Consider the following 17,562-nt stretch of genomic DNA (forward strand, 5'->3'; position numbering starts at 1 on the left):
ACAGTGCAGCACACCCTCAGTACATCTTGCCTTCAGTGCTGACCCTCTAAGAGGCAGTACTCCCTCTGTACTGATCCCCGCTCCAACACTGCAGCACTCTCTCAGTACTGACCCTCCAACAATGCAGCGCTCCTCATTTCTGACCCTCTGACAGTGCAGCGCTCCCTCAGTACTGACCCTCTGACAGTGCAGATCATCCTCAGTGCTGACCCTCTGACAGTGCAGCAGTTCCTCAGTCCTGACCCTCTGACAGTGCAGATCATCCTCAGTACTGGCACTGAGGAGTGTGAGACTTGATGTTGTGTTCATCTCTTTGGAATGGGACTACAAATCTGCAACCTTTTGATTCGGGGGCGAGATTACTACCCCTTGCTCCCTGACTACTATTTAACTGTCGTGTCCTAAGGGGGTGGCCATTTCACTTGACCATTATCATGTCTAAGTGGATGCAACATTTCACAGCTGCTTTCTGAGTCAAGTTAGTCATTTTGGATGCCCATTTGCTTCCATTAACCAATAATTGCCTCAATCAGATGGTGGAGATGTTACATAATAAATATTCTGAGAGGCGACAATGAGTCAATGGAAACTGGGCTGCACCTTTTTCAAATTGACATAGGTGCTTCAGTTAAGTAGTCAGAAGAGAACAATTAGCATTATATAAAAGCTGTGGGAGCATTTGGCAGAGTTGTGTGATTGGATGGTTAGTGGAGGATATTCAGCCAGGTAAGTGGATGATGGGCCTTCAGTTGAAGACCAACAGGAAATGTTGGGAGCAATCAGCAGACTGGCCACTATCTGTGGAGAGAAAGGAGAAAAACAAGTAGAGTTAATGTTTCAGGCTGAGGACCTCTTATCAGAACTGAGTAAAGATAGAAATGGAATAGATTTTCAGCAAGTGGAGATGATTGCTTTCAAAATTGAAATGTAAGTGATTGAGGGATGAGAGGTTTCATGGTGTGGTGTCAAGGGAATTAGTTTTGGGATAAGTAAAGAAGCAAAATGTGTCTATAGGTGTGAATGGCAGAATTTTTAAGAGCAGCTGTTGTCTGAATGCTTAAAAAAAAAGTAAAAATGAAACTGGCAAAGGGAACAAAATGGGGGCAGAGATTAGTCTGAAATTGTTGAACTTTGAAGGCTATAGGTAGTGTCTGATTCGAGAGATGAAGTGCTGTTCCTTGGGCTTCACTGGAATAGTGGAGCAGGCTGAGGACAGAGGTTGGAGTGATGAAGTGCTGTTCCTTGGGCTTCACTGACTAGTGGAGCAGGCTGAGGACAGAGGTTGGAGTGAGAGTAAGGTAGAGAATTAAAATGGCTGGTAACAGTTTTTGTGAACTATTGAGGAAAAAACCCATTGTTCCCCTCATCTTGGGTCATAGCACTACTATCCGTTTTTAGCATGCTTGTTACTTCTGTGGTGAGTGAGGAACCTAAAAGCTCTTGAAGCAACGTTCCCTTTGCGTTTTTGGAAATTTGAATTGCTGAGCAGCTCCTTGTCTGTCCTTCCACTAAACAAAATAGGGTGGCTCTGAATGTTTCCAGTGAGCTCAGAGACTTTTCCAAAACCATTAAAGTTTCTTAGTGAATGATTCATGGAATAACATGTCCAAGAGGAAGAAGGCTATTTGTGTTGGTTTATTTGAAAGAGCTACCTTTTTGTCCTGTAATTGTGACTGGTAGTGCAGAATTGATCCTCCTTTAATACGACTAATGTTTGTTGGAGCTGTTGGCCTCCAGCCTAAACCAGAAAACTGATTTGAAATTGAGATAGAAATGGTTTGTGGGAGAGGGAAAGTGAATGTTTGGTGTCTGTAATTAATTTCCAGTCCCTTTTTAGCACGATGTAATCTCAGTTGAATAATGCTGTTTTGGTGGAGATATATGTTAAATCTAAATGTGCTAAGCACTGCAGTGATAGATTAATCAGGCCATTGAGCAGCTTTGCACAATTAATTTGATTTGAAATGCTATTGATTTTCCTGACAAATAACGATGCTCATTAATTTGAGTTGCTAGTCTAGAGTTCTGACTGAGTTGTAATGTTACATTATTTTACAGTGAAAAATCTGACTTTGTTCTAAATTGGATATTCTGGCTTGTTTTTTTGAGAATCACCCAATCATGTTCCCTAGTACTTAGCTTTTATATGCTGACTGGGGTCTTTAAACATATGAATGTGATTATAATAGGTTTCCATTTGTGGGGGAGACCAGATCTAGGAATCATCAATATAAGATTGTGACTAATAAATCCAGTGGAGAATTCAAGAGGAACTTCTTTACCCAGAGAGTGGAGGAGAATGTGGAACTCGCTCCCACAAGGAGTAGTTGAGGTATTTAGTGTAGATGTATTTATCCATCTTTCCCCTTTAAATACATTAGGGAAATGGGAATAGAGGTATACGGAGTTAAGTGGGAGGAGGCTTGACTGGAGCATTACCACTGGTGTGGGGAGGAGGGGTTGTGTTGGGTTTCCCTATGTTCCAAAGAAAATATTGATTGATATATACTCTAGATTCACAATGATTCCTGGGATGAAGAACTGTAACTATAAGGATAAGCTGGGACTCTCGGAGAAAATAAGGCTGAGAAGAGACTAGATAAGAGATTCAAGATCCTGAGGGGTATGGACAGGGTAAATAGTGAGAAACTGTTCCCACTCAATAGAACATCAAGAACTAGAGGGCACAGATTCAAAATAATTGTGGGAAAAGCAGTAAATGTGATGTGAGGAAAATTTTTTCACCCAGAGGTTGGTCTGGAACGAACTTCCTGAAAGGGTAGTGGAGGCAGGTTCAACCGAGCCATTCAAAGGGAAATTGGATTTCTCCTTGAAAAGTGTGCGAGGTTACAGGGATAAGGCAGAGGAGTGGGACTAGGCAGAATGCTCTTTCAGAGAACCAGTGCAGACACAACGGGCCAAGTGTTGTCCTCTTGCACTGTAAAGATACTTTTGGCATTGTAATATAGTATTTCTTAGATTGATGTGCAAATCAAAAGGTTGAATTTGAGTGGTTTGTTTAGTTCTATGCTGTCAGAATTGACTTCCCCTGGTCAGTGACCCTGATAGCCTGCTTGAGATCTTTTGAAGAAATGATTTACCCGCACACTAACATAGACAACTGGTCATAGAAGGCCCTGTGCCTTGCGGTTGTCCTCTCTACATCCGAGTAGAAATGGGTTTGGTTGACTTCTTACATATGGGACTTGCCTCCAATAGATGTAATTAATTCTGCGTTTACTTACACTGCCGTCCAGCTGAATGCTAGACAATCACGGTTGACTATCTGCAGGCTAAACAGTTTCTGCTTTTGTACAGCACGGGGAGGCCATTCAGCCCATCCTGCATGTACTGACTCATATCTGATTAGTTCTGCACTTGCGGTGTTCCCTGTAGCCTTAAAGTTCCACAAATAGGAATATTCATTTTAGAATCTGCTGCTGCCATCATTTCACAACCGTTTTTTAAAAAGAACTTTCTCGTGTTGCTACGGTTTTTTCAGCAACCCCCGTTTAAAATCTAACTCTGCTGCCATTGAACGGTTTGTGATTTTTTTTTTAAGAACCTCATGTCCTCTTAAGCTTCTCCATTCTCAAGAGAGCAATCCCAGCTTCTCCACGCTTTACCTGTACGAGGAAAAGCTGATACTGATTATACCAAGGACTAGGAACACAGATTTTAGTTAAGGGGCGGGGGTAGGGGGTGGAAGAGGAGGAGGAGGAGAAGTGTGAAGAACATTTTTATTTTTAACACTGCGAGTGTGGTGCCCGTGAGGGGTGGTGGAAGTGGGGGGGATGAATGATTTCAAAAGTGGTGGCATTTTTTTCCCCAAGCATCAGTTTTGATGTGATCCAATTTTTATTAACCACTCCACAGCAAACTCGAGGGGAGAATCGGAGGAGTAGTTTATTTTACACGTACAAAGCAGGGTTTGCCACACCACACCCCCCACCCACTTTTACATTCATACAAAAGAGGGATAAAGGAAGAATTACAGGGCAAAGACCACAGAAAATAAAAATTATTTCACTGGACTCCAGAATCAAAGGTCCAATGATGTATTCCTTTCAGAGTCGGCAGGTTGAAGACTAATCCTGGGTAATTCACTTTTCCAGTGCGCAGAACTTCTATGATGAGATGAATTAGTCTTGTAGGCGCTGGTGCAGTAAGTTCTGGTAGAAACAGTGCAGATGGGGACTAGGGCCATTTAAACTTGGACAGAGTCCTGGCTCTGCTGCCACTTGCTCTATGGAAGATAGCAATCTGCTTCGCAGTTCCACAAGGCAGGGTAACTGGTTCTCCCAGCTAGGATGGTGGGGAAATCATGTGATATGACTCTCACTTCTCCACTTTGGCCGGGACAAAGGATTTATTTATATTCCTTAGTCTGGATTCTTGATGGTTAATGTTTCAACCATTAATCATTTCCAAGAGGTTTTGGAGTCCTTTGAACTATCAGACTGGTCTTCTCTGTTGGCCAGGCCTTGGCCTTAGAAATGTAATTGGTCTTTGTACAATTTCCTTGGATTTGATCTTTGCAGTCACAACAATCATTGGCGTCTCTTCAGAGATAACGAAGTGGCAGTTGTTCTGAGTGCCAGGAAGTTACTTTTGTTTGAGTCAGCCAGCAATGGCTCCAGTCATTTGAAAGCCTTCATCCAGGTTTTTTTAAACATGTAATTTAGCCACTTAAGTTTTATAAAAATAGTGATCTTGGCTACAGGACAGCAGAATATGCAGGACTACAGGGGAATGGCACTAGCTGAATTGCTCAGTTGACAGATCGAATGGCCTCCTTGTGTGACAAATCTTGTTGTTGTATCTAGCAGACTAGCACGCAAGAGATTAAAATCAGGCGTCCATCTATACGAAGTGGCCTGTCTGTTTCCTCAAGGCCTGAGAAAAAGGTGACTTCCCTCAGTTGGCACTGAGTTAAATTTTTTATTCATTCATGGGGCGTGGGTGTCAGAATTAACCGCATGTAGGCCAGACCAGATAAGGACAGCAGCAGATTTCCTTCCCGAAAGGGCATTAGTGAACCAGATGGGTTCGTGGCCGTCACTAGATTTTTAGTACCAGATTTTTATGGAATTCTAATTCCACCATCTGCCATGGCAGGATTTGAACCCGGGCCCATACAGCATTGCCCTGTGTCTCTGGATTACTAGTGCCATCCATTATGTGGCACCTCCACTCCCTCTCTTCTCCCACGTGTGTTTGTGGGTCTTAGAAACGGAAGGAGGACTCTTGGAGCTCATCGGTGTGTTCATTCTTTCTTCTATGCTGTAGATTAGATTCTAACTATGGTTTATTTTTCTCTCAGTTTACGAGCATGGATTTGGAAATTGAGGGGATTATAGGAAGATTTTCAGATGCCATGAGCCGTGGCGGGATATCCGAAGTGGCATCTTTGGTGAAAGCTGAGAGGAGCAGATTGGAAAGCGTGACGGTTCATGTGGCGGTCACCGGGACCCCGAGAGCGGGGAAGTCTGCTTTCATTAATTCAGTCATGGGTTTCAAGGATGGCGAAGATGGCACGGCACCCACCGGCCCCGCCCAACAGGTGACAAAGCCGGCGCCTTACAGCCGGCCGGGGAACCCCAGTTCTGTGTTCTGGGAGCTGCCCAGCGTTCGGGGATCCGGCTTCTCGTCGGGCCACTACCTGAAGGCGGTGGAGGTCGACAAGTACGTCGGCTTCTTCATCCTGTCATCGACGTGGTTCACGTGGGAGGTCGCAGCCCTTGCCAGCGAGCTCAGGCGGGTTGGCAAGCAGTTCTACCTCATTCGCACCAAGATTGACTTGGGCCCTCCTGGCTACAGGGACAAGGAGTTCGTTGAGGACGTCCTGAATGTTTTCACCGCCGGCTACTTTGAAAACCTGGACATTGAATACGCGATTGCTCACTTCTTCTGTGTCTCCTGCCACCAGGTTGACAGGTTCGACTTTCTGGAGTGCGTCCGGGCTCTGCAGAGAAATTCCTCTCCTCCACTCCAGAAACACGCCCTGCTGCTCTCCCTGTACTACTTGGCCAACAAGATGGAGCTGAAGCACTCCCTGAGGGAGTTCATTCCGGTGTCGGCGATCTACAGCTGCCTCATCGACCCCATCCCGATCGAGCAGCTGCCTTACCAGGCCAATGTCCACTTTCTGTACAACGAGATCCGGCTTTACCGCGTCCTGTTAGGGCTGGACTACCCGGCCTTGAGCAAAAGGGCCAAGCTGATTCGCCAGCCGACCTTTGTCCTCTCGGATGAGATCCAGACCACGATGGCGAAGATGCTGACGGAGAAGGGCGTCTCGGAGGAGCTGCTGAAGTGGACGGAGATAAACGCGTCGGTCTCCCACAGCTACGTGAAGTGGATTCCCTTTCTCGAGACCCTGCCTGGAGGGAAGCTGTCTGGGGCTTCCACCATCCGCTTGTTGGATACCATGCTGCAAAAGTTTACGGACGATGCCTGCCGTGTTCAGAGGAAAATGGAGGATGTACTGAAGGGTGAATAACATTGTTTGAGGCCCAACAATCTAATGGTGTTTGGTACACATGAAGGGAGAGCAAAGCTCAACTTCAGTATCAAAGGCCAACGTTGGTATCCTCTGGTAGGTGACGTGGCTTAATTCCCTATTCTTTTCCTCCATAGTCTGCAATGTAACCTTTGTTGCAGAGGCATTCCATGCTCTGCCAGTCCAAGATTGTTAATGCACAATGCCTTCTCTTCTGAAAGTACAAAACATATCCATTTCATCCCAAGACCTTCAGATGAAATTTTACTTGGCAGTTCACATGGGCATGGGCCAAGATTGAAGGCTAGGCACTACAAGACTCGTATTTCACTGCAGCTGGTAGCTACCATGCTAGGTGGGTGTGAAGTTTCGCCTAAGCACATTACTGCAACCCTCCAGCTGTTGTCAATGCAACATATTGACTGACCCTCTTTGTCTGAATGAGCAACATAACCCAGATGTGTTTTCTTTTGTAAGTTTAAGCTGTATTGTACATCCAAGTGTTGATGCAATATTGGGGATAATTTCTTCTATCCTTCCCATGTTAAACGTAGCAATAGCTCTTGTAGATGTTGTAATAGTAAACACCATCATTAAACAGCTAATGACGGTCTTTGTAAGCCCTAGTGTAGATTGAATTGCTGACTCTCCACTTTTAAAGGTGATGGGCGTGATATTTTTGACTTAAACCTGAGTCCAGTGTGGTTGTCGAGCAGTTGGGGATATGATGCAACACTTCAATTTTTTTTTTTTAAAATGAACCTTTGTTTCAAGCACATCAACACTAATTGAGCCCAATATTTTGGCAGAATGGCTGACTATTGACGGCAATGCTTTGTTTTCCTCTCCTCCCAACAGGAGGAGATATTAGAAACTTGTCACTGCAGGGGGAGTTGGTGGGTGAAAGGCCAGGATTCAATAAGGAAATGCCAAATGTGTGCAAAAGAAATGAAAGATGTGATTTCTGAGCAATGCAAGTAAACTCTTTTTTTTTTGTTGCTGAAAATGTAAACAAAGCTGTTTCTTGTACAGATTACAGCTGAGTGAGTCTCATTTTATTTCACGAAAGGAATGCTATTGGGAGTGTCAAAATTCGCACAACTTAACAACGTTTCAGTCTATTTCCAATTGATAACTGAACTCACTACGGTTATTTGAGAAACTTCAGAATTTAAATAAAATTATTCATGTGTACAGTGATTGTTATCTGACTTTTCAAAGTAGCTTTAGTGAAGGGTTTAACTGCAGTTGACTTAAAAAAAATTTTTTTAAAAAGCTTCAACATTGTGTTAACTGCTGCATGTAACCTGTTTGTCATCCACTTTTTCATTTTCCAGTTCTGTTCAAGAATTTCCTGTAAATACTGATTTCATAAATGCAGGTTTGTATGTGGGTCATCAAAGACTTTTGTATTGGAGCTGTCTGTCACCCGTGAGGAACTGATTTATTAAAATGAATAACTTATGCAATTTATCCTGGAGTCAGCTACCTTGGAATTTTTTTCTCTATGCTAACTGTGTAGTTATGTTTCTGTAAAACTGAATTAGGTATACACACGTTCCCAACCCCTGGATAACTTTAAAAGCCATTTTTGTTTTGATTTGCAGCACAGTGAAGCTATTTGGCCCATGTCTGTGCCAACTGGGATTGGTCCCTAGCCTTGTGGGTTACAGCATGACACGCAAATTTCCAAGTGCACTTTTTGGAGAAGTGGTGGCGTAGTGGTATTGTCACCAGGCTGGTATTCCAGAGACCCAGGATAATGCTCTGGGGCCCTAGGTTCAAATCCCAATAGTGAAATTTGAAGTCAATTTATAAAAAATAAAATAGACCCCACGTCTGACCATTTTTCTTGTTGTAAAGTCCCATCCGGTTCACTGACCTTCAGATGTCCTTATCTGGCCTACATGTGACTCCAGATCCACAGCAACGTGGTTGACTCTTCATGTCTGAACAAGGTCAGTTAGGGATGGGCAATAAATGCTGACCAGGCCAGCGATGTCCACATCCAATAAATGTGTATAAGGTTGCTGCCTGTACCCCGTCACATGAATTTCTAAAAATTCATTCATGGGATGTGGGCTATGCTGGCTGGGCCAGCATTTATTACCCATCCCTAGTCGCCCTTCAGGGTGTTAGTGAGCTGCCTTGTGGTACAGATACACTCACAGTGCTGTTAGGGAGGGAGTTCCAGGAGTTTGACCCAATGACAGTGAAGGAATGGCTGATATATTTCCAACTCGGGATGGTGAGTGACAATGATGGGCACTTCCAGGTGGTGGTATTCCCATGTGTCTGCTGCCCTTGTCCTTCTAGGTGGTGGTGGTGGTGGTGGTGGTGGTGGTTGTGGGTTTGGAAGGTGCTTTGAAGGGGATTTGGTGAATTCCTGCAGTGCGTCTTGTAGATGGTACATATTGCTGCTACTGTCAGTGGTGGAGGGAGTGAATGTTTGTGGATGGGGTGCCAATCAAGCGGGGCTGCTTTGTCCTGGATGGTGTCGAGCTTCTTGAGTGTTGTGGGAGCTGCACTCATCCAGACAAGTGGAGTATTCCATCACACTCCTGACTTGTGCCTTGCAGATGGTGGACAAGCTTTGGAGTCAGGAGATGAGTTACTTGTCACATGGTTCCTGGCCTCTGACCTCTCGTAGCCACAATATTTATATGGATAGTTCCGTTTCTATGCCCATCTAATCCTTCTGCCAATGACTTTAAATTTGTCTCCTGGTTGTTGAAGGACACCAACATTCCCCTTGGTGAGGTCAATCTGTGGGCAATGGTGGGCAGGTAGCAAATGATCCATTCAGAGGGGTGTCTTCCCTTGGTGTACCTTTCTCTTTGAAGGCCAAGTGACAGGTTCTGTCTCAGGCATTGCACCATGAAGCTGCCAAGTGACATTGGGAATTGTTGCCACTGGCCATTTGTGGCATAGCATGCCAACCTAAAAGAATTGACTTCCAGGTGCAATTGTCGATGGTTAGGGCCTTCGTGTCATGGCTACAATTATCCCTGAACCATTGCTTTTGTTGTCCATTAGTAATTTGGGTCCATGTACCTTGCTACACGGAAGGTCCTTGGGAGTGTGGCCATCTTCCATTGTTATAACCACAGCCGATGTTAATTGCTGAGCAAACAAAATCTCAGGGAAACTTGTCTTATGGACTATACCCTTTGTTTTGTATTCTGAAAACAAGGCGATGTACTGATCTTAGTAAGAAGTCCAGTAATGCTTTTACTTTTATTTCTTAAAATCCCAAAAGTTTTATTAGCAACAATAAAAGGAAACGTAAACATACAAGATTAGTTACACCATTAATGTTAGTTTTTTGAAAAACATTCCCCAAAAAAAGGAAAATTCTACTTGGTCAATCCTACAAGTAAACACCTCCCAGGCAACAGTCCCTTTATAGATGGTTAACTATAAAATCCAGTAATATTACACAAGGTGAAGTGTTGTAGCTTTAATAAAGGCATAGCACATGATCTCTAACCTCTTCCACTCTACGTTGGAATCCACTTCAGAATAAAACTGCTTGTTGCAGCCCAGGACTTTTCTGTTGACTGAATGGCTGGTTCAAATGGCAAGCTCTCCGGGCCCAGAGCTCCAGCTATCTCTAATCCTAAATTCTTTCCCCTTCCATCCCAGTTCCATTGTTCTCACACCTCTTTGAAACTCAAATCTTTCCACATATAAAATATTTTTATGTTTCTGTCTTGTATTTGCTTTTGGGGTCAATAAAATATAATAACCCCACTACTCTACCTATGGAACTCCTGCAAAATGTGAAGATTTTTTTTGTACCTCTGACTCCCCTTTGATATTCAAACAAACTCTCAACTTCTCTAAAAACGCAAATTTTAGATCTAACCTAGTTACTTGTACCTCAAGCTAAGCACTCCTATCCTTTACATCTTTCAAAACCTCAAGACAACCTGGCTCCTATTAATCTCCTGCATGCACCTGTGCGAGTGTGCACCCACTGACTCTGTTTGAGTACCAACACACTTAGGCAGTCCTCTCAAATACAGAGCTCCTGAGGGAAATGGGTACTTCATATCCACTCTGCATCATGGCCCTCTTCATTACAGATAAAATGCCTAATTTTGTACACTACTTACGTTCTGCTCCTTGGTCTCCTCTGTTCCAAAGAAAGCGAAATTGGCAACATTTCCTTTAGTGGAAGCCCCTTTGGAAGGGCCAGATTTAAGGTGAGATCGCAGCCACTAAATTGGGTTCCATTTTAGATAGGAAGCCTGCTAGTTTGAAGTGGGCCTGGAGGATTCTGATGGCCAAACCTCAAATTTTTGCATATTGGCGAACAATGAATATTATTACCAAGTTGAAGAATCCCTCTGGGTATCGTCTATGCTAGTAGAATGATTTAATATGCTACACCATCAGCACATTTGGCATCTTGACTTCCCAATGTAGGGTGTGTTTGGGGGTGAAAAAAATCTGAAAATGAGTCTCAAATATCCAACCATCTCTATGCAGAATCCCTCAAAAGCATAATTATGTGTAATCATTCCTGCAGTTTATTTTTTAAACTAAAAAGGCCATCCACCACCAGCTTCCTCTTCCCAAGCCAGTATGCCCAGTGGTGAGGCGCAAATCACTCCAAACCCACTCTGGTGCGCAGGACAGGTCTTTCATATGCCTGATACCAGATTCTGGAACTAACTGCTGTACTCAGAACTCAATGGAGGCAGGGGACGCTTCAGTGACGCTTATTCCCCCCTTCCCATCCCCCCAAGTAACACTGACTCATGGGAGTCCCTGGCTTGTGAGCGACCAAAATGGATGGAGGAGGTTCTTTTGTGAAGGTGAAGCCCAGGTGTCTGAGAGAGCGTGAAAACACGCGGAGGAGCCATCTGCCCCACCCTTCAATCTCCAGCTGCCGCTGCATGTGGCACAGTCTGCAGATCGTACACTGGGCTTCTCAGCCATCTTAGAACCCATCGGACTGGAGTGGAAGCAAGTCATCCTCGAACCTGAAGGGCTGCCCAAGTAGGAGATGTTAAATCACTACACAAATAATCACCACCTTTCAAAATATTAAACAGGAATTTTATCCAAATAGACATTTTAAAGTTTTCCCCTCTAGCATTTTATTTAAATAGTTTTGAAAAGGAATGCACGCACTGACGAGGGTTGAACCAGAACATTCAGTGACTCGTCTGTCTCAGTGCCATTATATTCCAGCTGCCAAGGAGCCTTTGATATATATTTAGACAGTGAAAATACAGCTGTAAGTAAATGGATATTGAGTCTTAAACCCAAAGTGCTGAAAGAGGTTGAGACCTTTTGAATGGAAACTCCGATGGGGAATTCGGGAGAAACTTCATTTCCCAGCGAGTGGTGAGAATGTGGAAATCGCTACCACAAGGAGAGTTTGAGGGGGATAGCATAGATATGTTTAAAGGGAAGTTGGAGAGACATTAGACAGAAAGGAACAGAAGGATGTGGTAAGCGGGTGGGAGGAGGCTCATGTGGAGCAGAAATACTGGAATGCAGCAGATGGGCCGAATGGTCTGTTTCTGTGCTGCTGTCGTGTAGAAAAGTCGTCCCTTTCAAATAAAAACCCTATGGATAAATTTAATCATGTGAAATGTGTAATTTTTTTAAAGCCTCAATTTGTATGCTAGAAGTTTTAATGATTTGAAAAAGCAAATGGAAATTTGTGTAGAAAGTTTTTGGATATATGTAGGAAAAGAGACTTTAACATTTTGTTCAATAGTAGGGTATAAGGCCACAGATGATAGTCAATGAGCCATTACCGCTTAGAAGGGAGGCCATTTGGCCCATCGAGTCCATGCTGGTCCTCTGCAGAGCAATCCAGTCAGTCCCATTCCCTCCACTCTATCCCCGTACCCCTGCAAGTTTATTTCCATCAGGTTTCCACCCAATTTCCTTTTGAAATCATTCATCGTCTCTGCTTCAACCACCCTCGTGGGCAGCGAGTTCATTACCACTCGCTGTGTAAAAAAGTTCTACCTCACATCTCCCCCACATCCCCTGTGCGAAACCTCAAATCTGTGTCTCCTGTACCTCGCTAATGGAACAGCTTTACTTTGTCTACTTTATCTAAACCTGCCCTATTCTTATTCACCTCTAACAGTGGAGATGTTAACATTTTTTCCTCATAGGAAATATTGACATGATTGGAACATTAGAACATAAGAAATAGGAACAGGAGTGGACCATTCAGCCCCTCGAGCCTGCTCCGCCATTCAATAAGATCATGACTGATCCTCTTGTGTTTCGATTTCCACATCCCCATCTAACCCTGGCAACCTTTGATTCCCTTGCCTCACAAGAATCTGTCCACCTCCGCCTTAAAAATATTCAATTACTCCAGCTGCACCATCTTCTGAGGCAGAGAATTCGAAAGTCGCACAACCCTCTGAGAGAAAAAAAATTCTCCTCATCTCTGTCCTAAAAGGGCGACCTCTAATTTTAAAACAGTGCCCCCTAGTTCTGGACTCACCCATAAGAGGAAACATCCTTTCGACATCCACCTTGTCAAGGCCGTTCGGGATCTTGTATACACTTCAATCAAATCACCCTGATTTTTGAATACAAAGCCTTACTGTATACCCAGCACGGCTTGTTGGCTAGCAGCCTGGCCGCAGGGTCAGAGGTTGTGGATTCAAGGCCCAGTCCAGTGACTCGAGCCCACAAGCTGGGCTGACACTCCTGATGCAGTGCTGAGGGAATGCTGCACTGCCATATGAGGCTTTCAACCGAGGGCCCCCCATCTGCCCTCTCGGGTGGATGTAAAGAATTGCAAGGGTACTATTCCGAAGAAGAGCAGGGGAATTATCCCTACTGTGCCATGAGCATTTATCCCTTGGCCAATGAGACTGAAAAAAGCAGTAATCATATTGGTAATCCTACAATGCGACAGTGCTTACACTTCAAAAGTACTTCATTGACTTGTAAAGTGCTGTGGGATGTCATGAAAGGTGCTTTATAAAGGCAACATATCTACCGAATTGTTTAGAATAGATAAGAGTTGTGTATTGCTGAGGAGACATGCTGCGAAGATTTTCATCTTGCACTTAGCAGATTGGTCAAGGTGTTACTTTGGACAATGCACCAAGGGAACTGTTTCCCCACAGGCTTTTGCTTAATTCAAAAAAAGGCACAATGACTGGACATTTTCCTTTTGCCTGCAGAGGACAGGTTCCTGTTTCTGAATATATGTCGCTTCTGCTAAATCTTCTTGATTGGAACTCGTGTCCCCTGAGCGTTAGCCTGGACCGCTGGATTACTAGCCCAGTTACAGTACCACTACACCGTCATCTCCCCCGAAACTCTTTGGGCTACATTTAAGTTTTTAGTGGGTGGTTGCACCTCAAGAAAGTTTAGTGACTCTTGATGGCCTGTGTTGACAACTCTTGTTTGGACATGGAGGCAATTATTTGGCCTTGATCAACCATCCTGGCGTTGACCGTTGATTAACTTGCCTTCGATATTTCCTCCCAATTTTTCAGCAATAAGATGAGATTATGTTCTTTTTTAGCCATCTTAATGCCTTTTAAGGAAATATGTCCTCTTTTTCAATCCTCTTAATGCTTCTTAAGAAGATATTTTCCCTTTTTCCATATCTTAATGCCTTTTAAAGAAGACATTTTCCTTTGTTCAATTATCTTAATGCCTTTTGAGAAATGCTCTCTTTTTCAGTCATCTTAATGCCTTATAATATGCCGCCTCCATGCATTTGAGGAGATATTTGATCATCTTAATGCCTTTTAAGAAGCTTTTCAAAATTCTCCAGATTTTGGGAATGTTCCATTAGATAGGCATATAGCAAATGTGATTCCTTTATTCAAGAAGGGAGGGAGACAGGAAGCAGGAAACTACTGGCTCGTTAGCTTAACATCTGTCATAGGGAAAATGTTAGAAGCTATTATTAAAGATGTTATAGCAAGGCATTTAGAAAAACTCAAAGCAATCAGGCAGAGTCAACATGGTGTTTTGAAAGGGGAATCATGTTTAACCAATTTATTGGCGTTCTTTGAAGGAGCCACATGTACTATGGATAAAGGGGAACCGGTAGATTTACTGTACTTAGATTTTCAGATGGCATTTGATAAAGTGCCACACAAACGCTATTGTGGAAAATAAAAGCTCGTGGGTGTAGGGGTGTATTGACATGGTTAGGAGATTGGCTGGCTAACAGGAAACAGAGGGTAGCCATAAATTGATCTTTCTCTGGTTGACAGGATGTGATGAGTGGTGTGCCGCAAGAATCAATGCTGGGACCTCAACTTTTTACAATTTATGTAAATGACTTGGATGAAGGGGCAGATGGTTTGGTGGCTACATTTGCTGCCGACACAAAGATAGGTAGGAAAGTAAGCTGTGAAGAGGACATAAAGAGGTAGACATAGATAGGTTAAGTGAGTGGACAAAGACCAGGCAAATGGAGTACAATGTGGGCAAATGTGAAATTGTCCATTTTGGCAGGAAGAATAAAAAAGAAGCATATTATCTAAATGGTGAGAGATTGCCGAGATCTAAGATTCTGGATGATCTGGGTGTCCTAGTGCATGAATCACAAAAGGTTAGTATGCAGACACAACAAGTAATTAGGAAAGCTAATAGAATGTAATAGTTTATGCGAGGTGAATTGAATACAAAAATAGGGAGGTTATGCTTCAGTTGTACAGGGCACTGGTGAGACCACACCTGGAGAACTGTGTACAGTACTGGTCACCTTATTTAAGGAAGGTTGTAAGTGCGTTGGAAGAAGTTCAGTGAATGTTTACTAGACTAATACCAGGAATGGGTGGGTGTCTTATGAGGAAACATTGGACAGGTTAGGTTTGTATCCGCTGGAGTTTAGAAGAGTAAGAGGTGACTTGATCGAAACATTTATGATCCTGAGGGGTCAGTGGATGTGGAGAGGATGTTTTCTCGTGGGAGTATCTAGAACTAGCGGTCACTATTTAAAAATAAGGGGTCGCTAATTTAAGACAGAGATGAGGAGAAATTTTTTCTCTAGGAGGGTCATGGGTCATGAAACTCTCTTATTTGGAAGGCAGTGGAAGCAAGGTCGTTTAATATTTTTAAGGCAGAGCTACGTAGATTCTTGATTGACAAGGGGGTGACAGGTTATCAGGGGTAGGAGGAGGTTACAATCAGATCAGCCATTATCTTATTGAAATGGCGGAGCAGTGGTTGAAGGGTCTTGTGGCCTACTCCTGCTCCGAGTTCATATGTTTGTATATGTCCTCATTTTGGTTATCTTAATGCATTTAAGAAGATATGTTCTCTTTTTCAGTCATCTTAATGCCTTCTGGGAAGACATGTTCTGTATCTTAATGCATTTTAGAACATTTGTCCTCTTTTCCAGTCATTTGGGAACATGTGTTCTAGTTATCAATCATCTTAATGCCTTTTGAGAAAATATGTCTTTTTTAGTCATCTCATGGCCTTTTAAGAAGATGTGCTCTCTTTTTGCGAATGCCTTTTAAGATGTTCTCTTTTTCAGTCATCTTAATGTCTTCATCTTCATGTCTTTTGAGAAGATAGGTCCCCATATCGTTCAGCCATGTTAATGCCTTTTTGCGACGCATTTTTGGGGAAAGGGGCTTGTAATAGCTGGAGGGGGCGAATAACCACCCCAACCACGTGTTCCTCATTTTGAATTTTGACCGTTGGCGAGAAAGCTCGAGCCGCCCGCCGCCCGCCGCCAGCGCGGGGTCTGGAGGTGGTGGGGAGCTGATTGGACGGCGGGCCGCCGCCGCGCGATGGGCGATGCAGAAGCGCCCGCCGTGATTGGTCGCGGGGGCGTGGCGATGGCTGTCCCCGCCCCCTCCCTGCGGCCGCCCCGGTATTTAAGCCGTTAGATGGAGGGGGAAGCGACGCCATTTGAGGGTGTGAGGTGGAGGGGCTGGTCAAGGAATAAAGTAGAAATAAAACATTATAAGTGGGAGCACTGTTTTTGAAATAAGGTTACTCTAATCAGGAGAGGCTCCCCTTTGTTTTAAAAAGTGAAATAAAAGGCAGCCAGGACCTCGTTGGGATGCCAGTTTAGGCAGGGTCAAAGGTCACCCAAACATTGGCCAACTAACGTGGCTCTGACTGCATGTCAGAACTGTTGGACTTAAATGAAAAGTTTCCCTCTTAAGAGGAAAGATAGGCTTTAAGAGATAGGAGAGGTTGCGACATAGTGGTAGAGCAAGTCAGTGAATCGTGTCAGGTTGGAGGTAGGCAAGTGACCAGTGGCAGGCCGAAGAGTTGAAATAAGGCAGTAAAGGGTCTCAGAGCACCAAAGGTCCAGGTAAGACGAAATGGCAGGAGTTACGTGCACACGCACACACACCATCATCATCATCATCACACCATCATCATTGCATGTGGGGCAAAAGGGAGAACGGCGCCAATTTCACTTGGGATTCGCCGAGTGCCCCTCACTCAAAGGGAGCCAGGGCGACGCTCCGGAGCGAATTGCTTTGGCGTTGCACCCTTCAGCCACCTTGCGGAGCCCTGGCCAACGTTGAAACGTGGGAGATTTGGGTGCCCCACACCCGAAACGCGGCAAGCTGCCCCGCTGGCGGCAGCAAGCAATAAAGGGCGGCGAATGGCATGTCGGCTCTCCCCTTGCGAGGGAGGTGCTGTTTTAAGAGTAAGGAAGTTTTGCCCCCATTATACAAGGCCTCGGCGACACCACGCCTGGAGCACATGTGCACAAGTTTCGGTCTCCTTAGCTAAGGATGCAGTGAGGTTTCACGAGACTGATCCCTGGGATGCTGGCATGGGGGTGAAGCGCAGAATGTCCTCCTTACTCATTCCATAAATCCCTACGAGAGGGCCGTCCTACGAGGTGAGATTGAAGTAGGGGAGCCTGTTACCGCTGGAGTTTGGAAGAACGGGAGGTGATCTGATTGAAACTTTGAACATTCTTCGAGGGTTTGACGGGGTCGGTGCCGACAGATTGTTTCCCTCCTGCGGCTGTAAAGTCTAGAATGGGGGGCGGCGGGGGCGTCACATTCTCAGGGTGAGGGGTCGTCGATTTTGGACTGAGATGAGGGGAAATTCCTTCACTCTGA

The 17,562-nt window shown here is 44.3% G+C and overlaps 1 protein-coding gene across 1 annotated transcript; it reads left to right on the plus strand.

Moving 5' to 3' along the window:
- The first annotated feature begins 5,332 nt into the window (after window positions 1-5,332).
- LOC144673865 (interferon-inducible GTPase 5-like) lies at window positions 5,333-6,502 on the plus strand. The gene has a single exon (XM_078535504.1). The coding sequence runs from the start codon at window positions 5,333-5,335 to the stop codon at window positions 6,500-6,502; it is 1,170 nt and encodes a 389-aa protein (XP_078391630.1).
- The last annotated feature ends 11,060 nt before the right edge of the window (window positions 6,503-17,562 follow it).

This window comes from Cetorhinus maximus, unplaced genomic scaffold (genome assembly GCF_964194155.1).
Source record: "Cetorhinus maximus unplaced genomic scaffold, sCetMax3.hap1.1 HAP1_SCAFFOLD_495, whole genome shotgun sequence".
Taxonomy (NCBI): domain Eukaryota; kingdom Metazoa; phylum Chordata; class Chondrichthyes; order Lamniformes; family Cetorhinidae; genus Cetorhinus; species Cetorhinus maximus.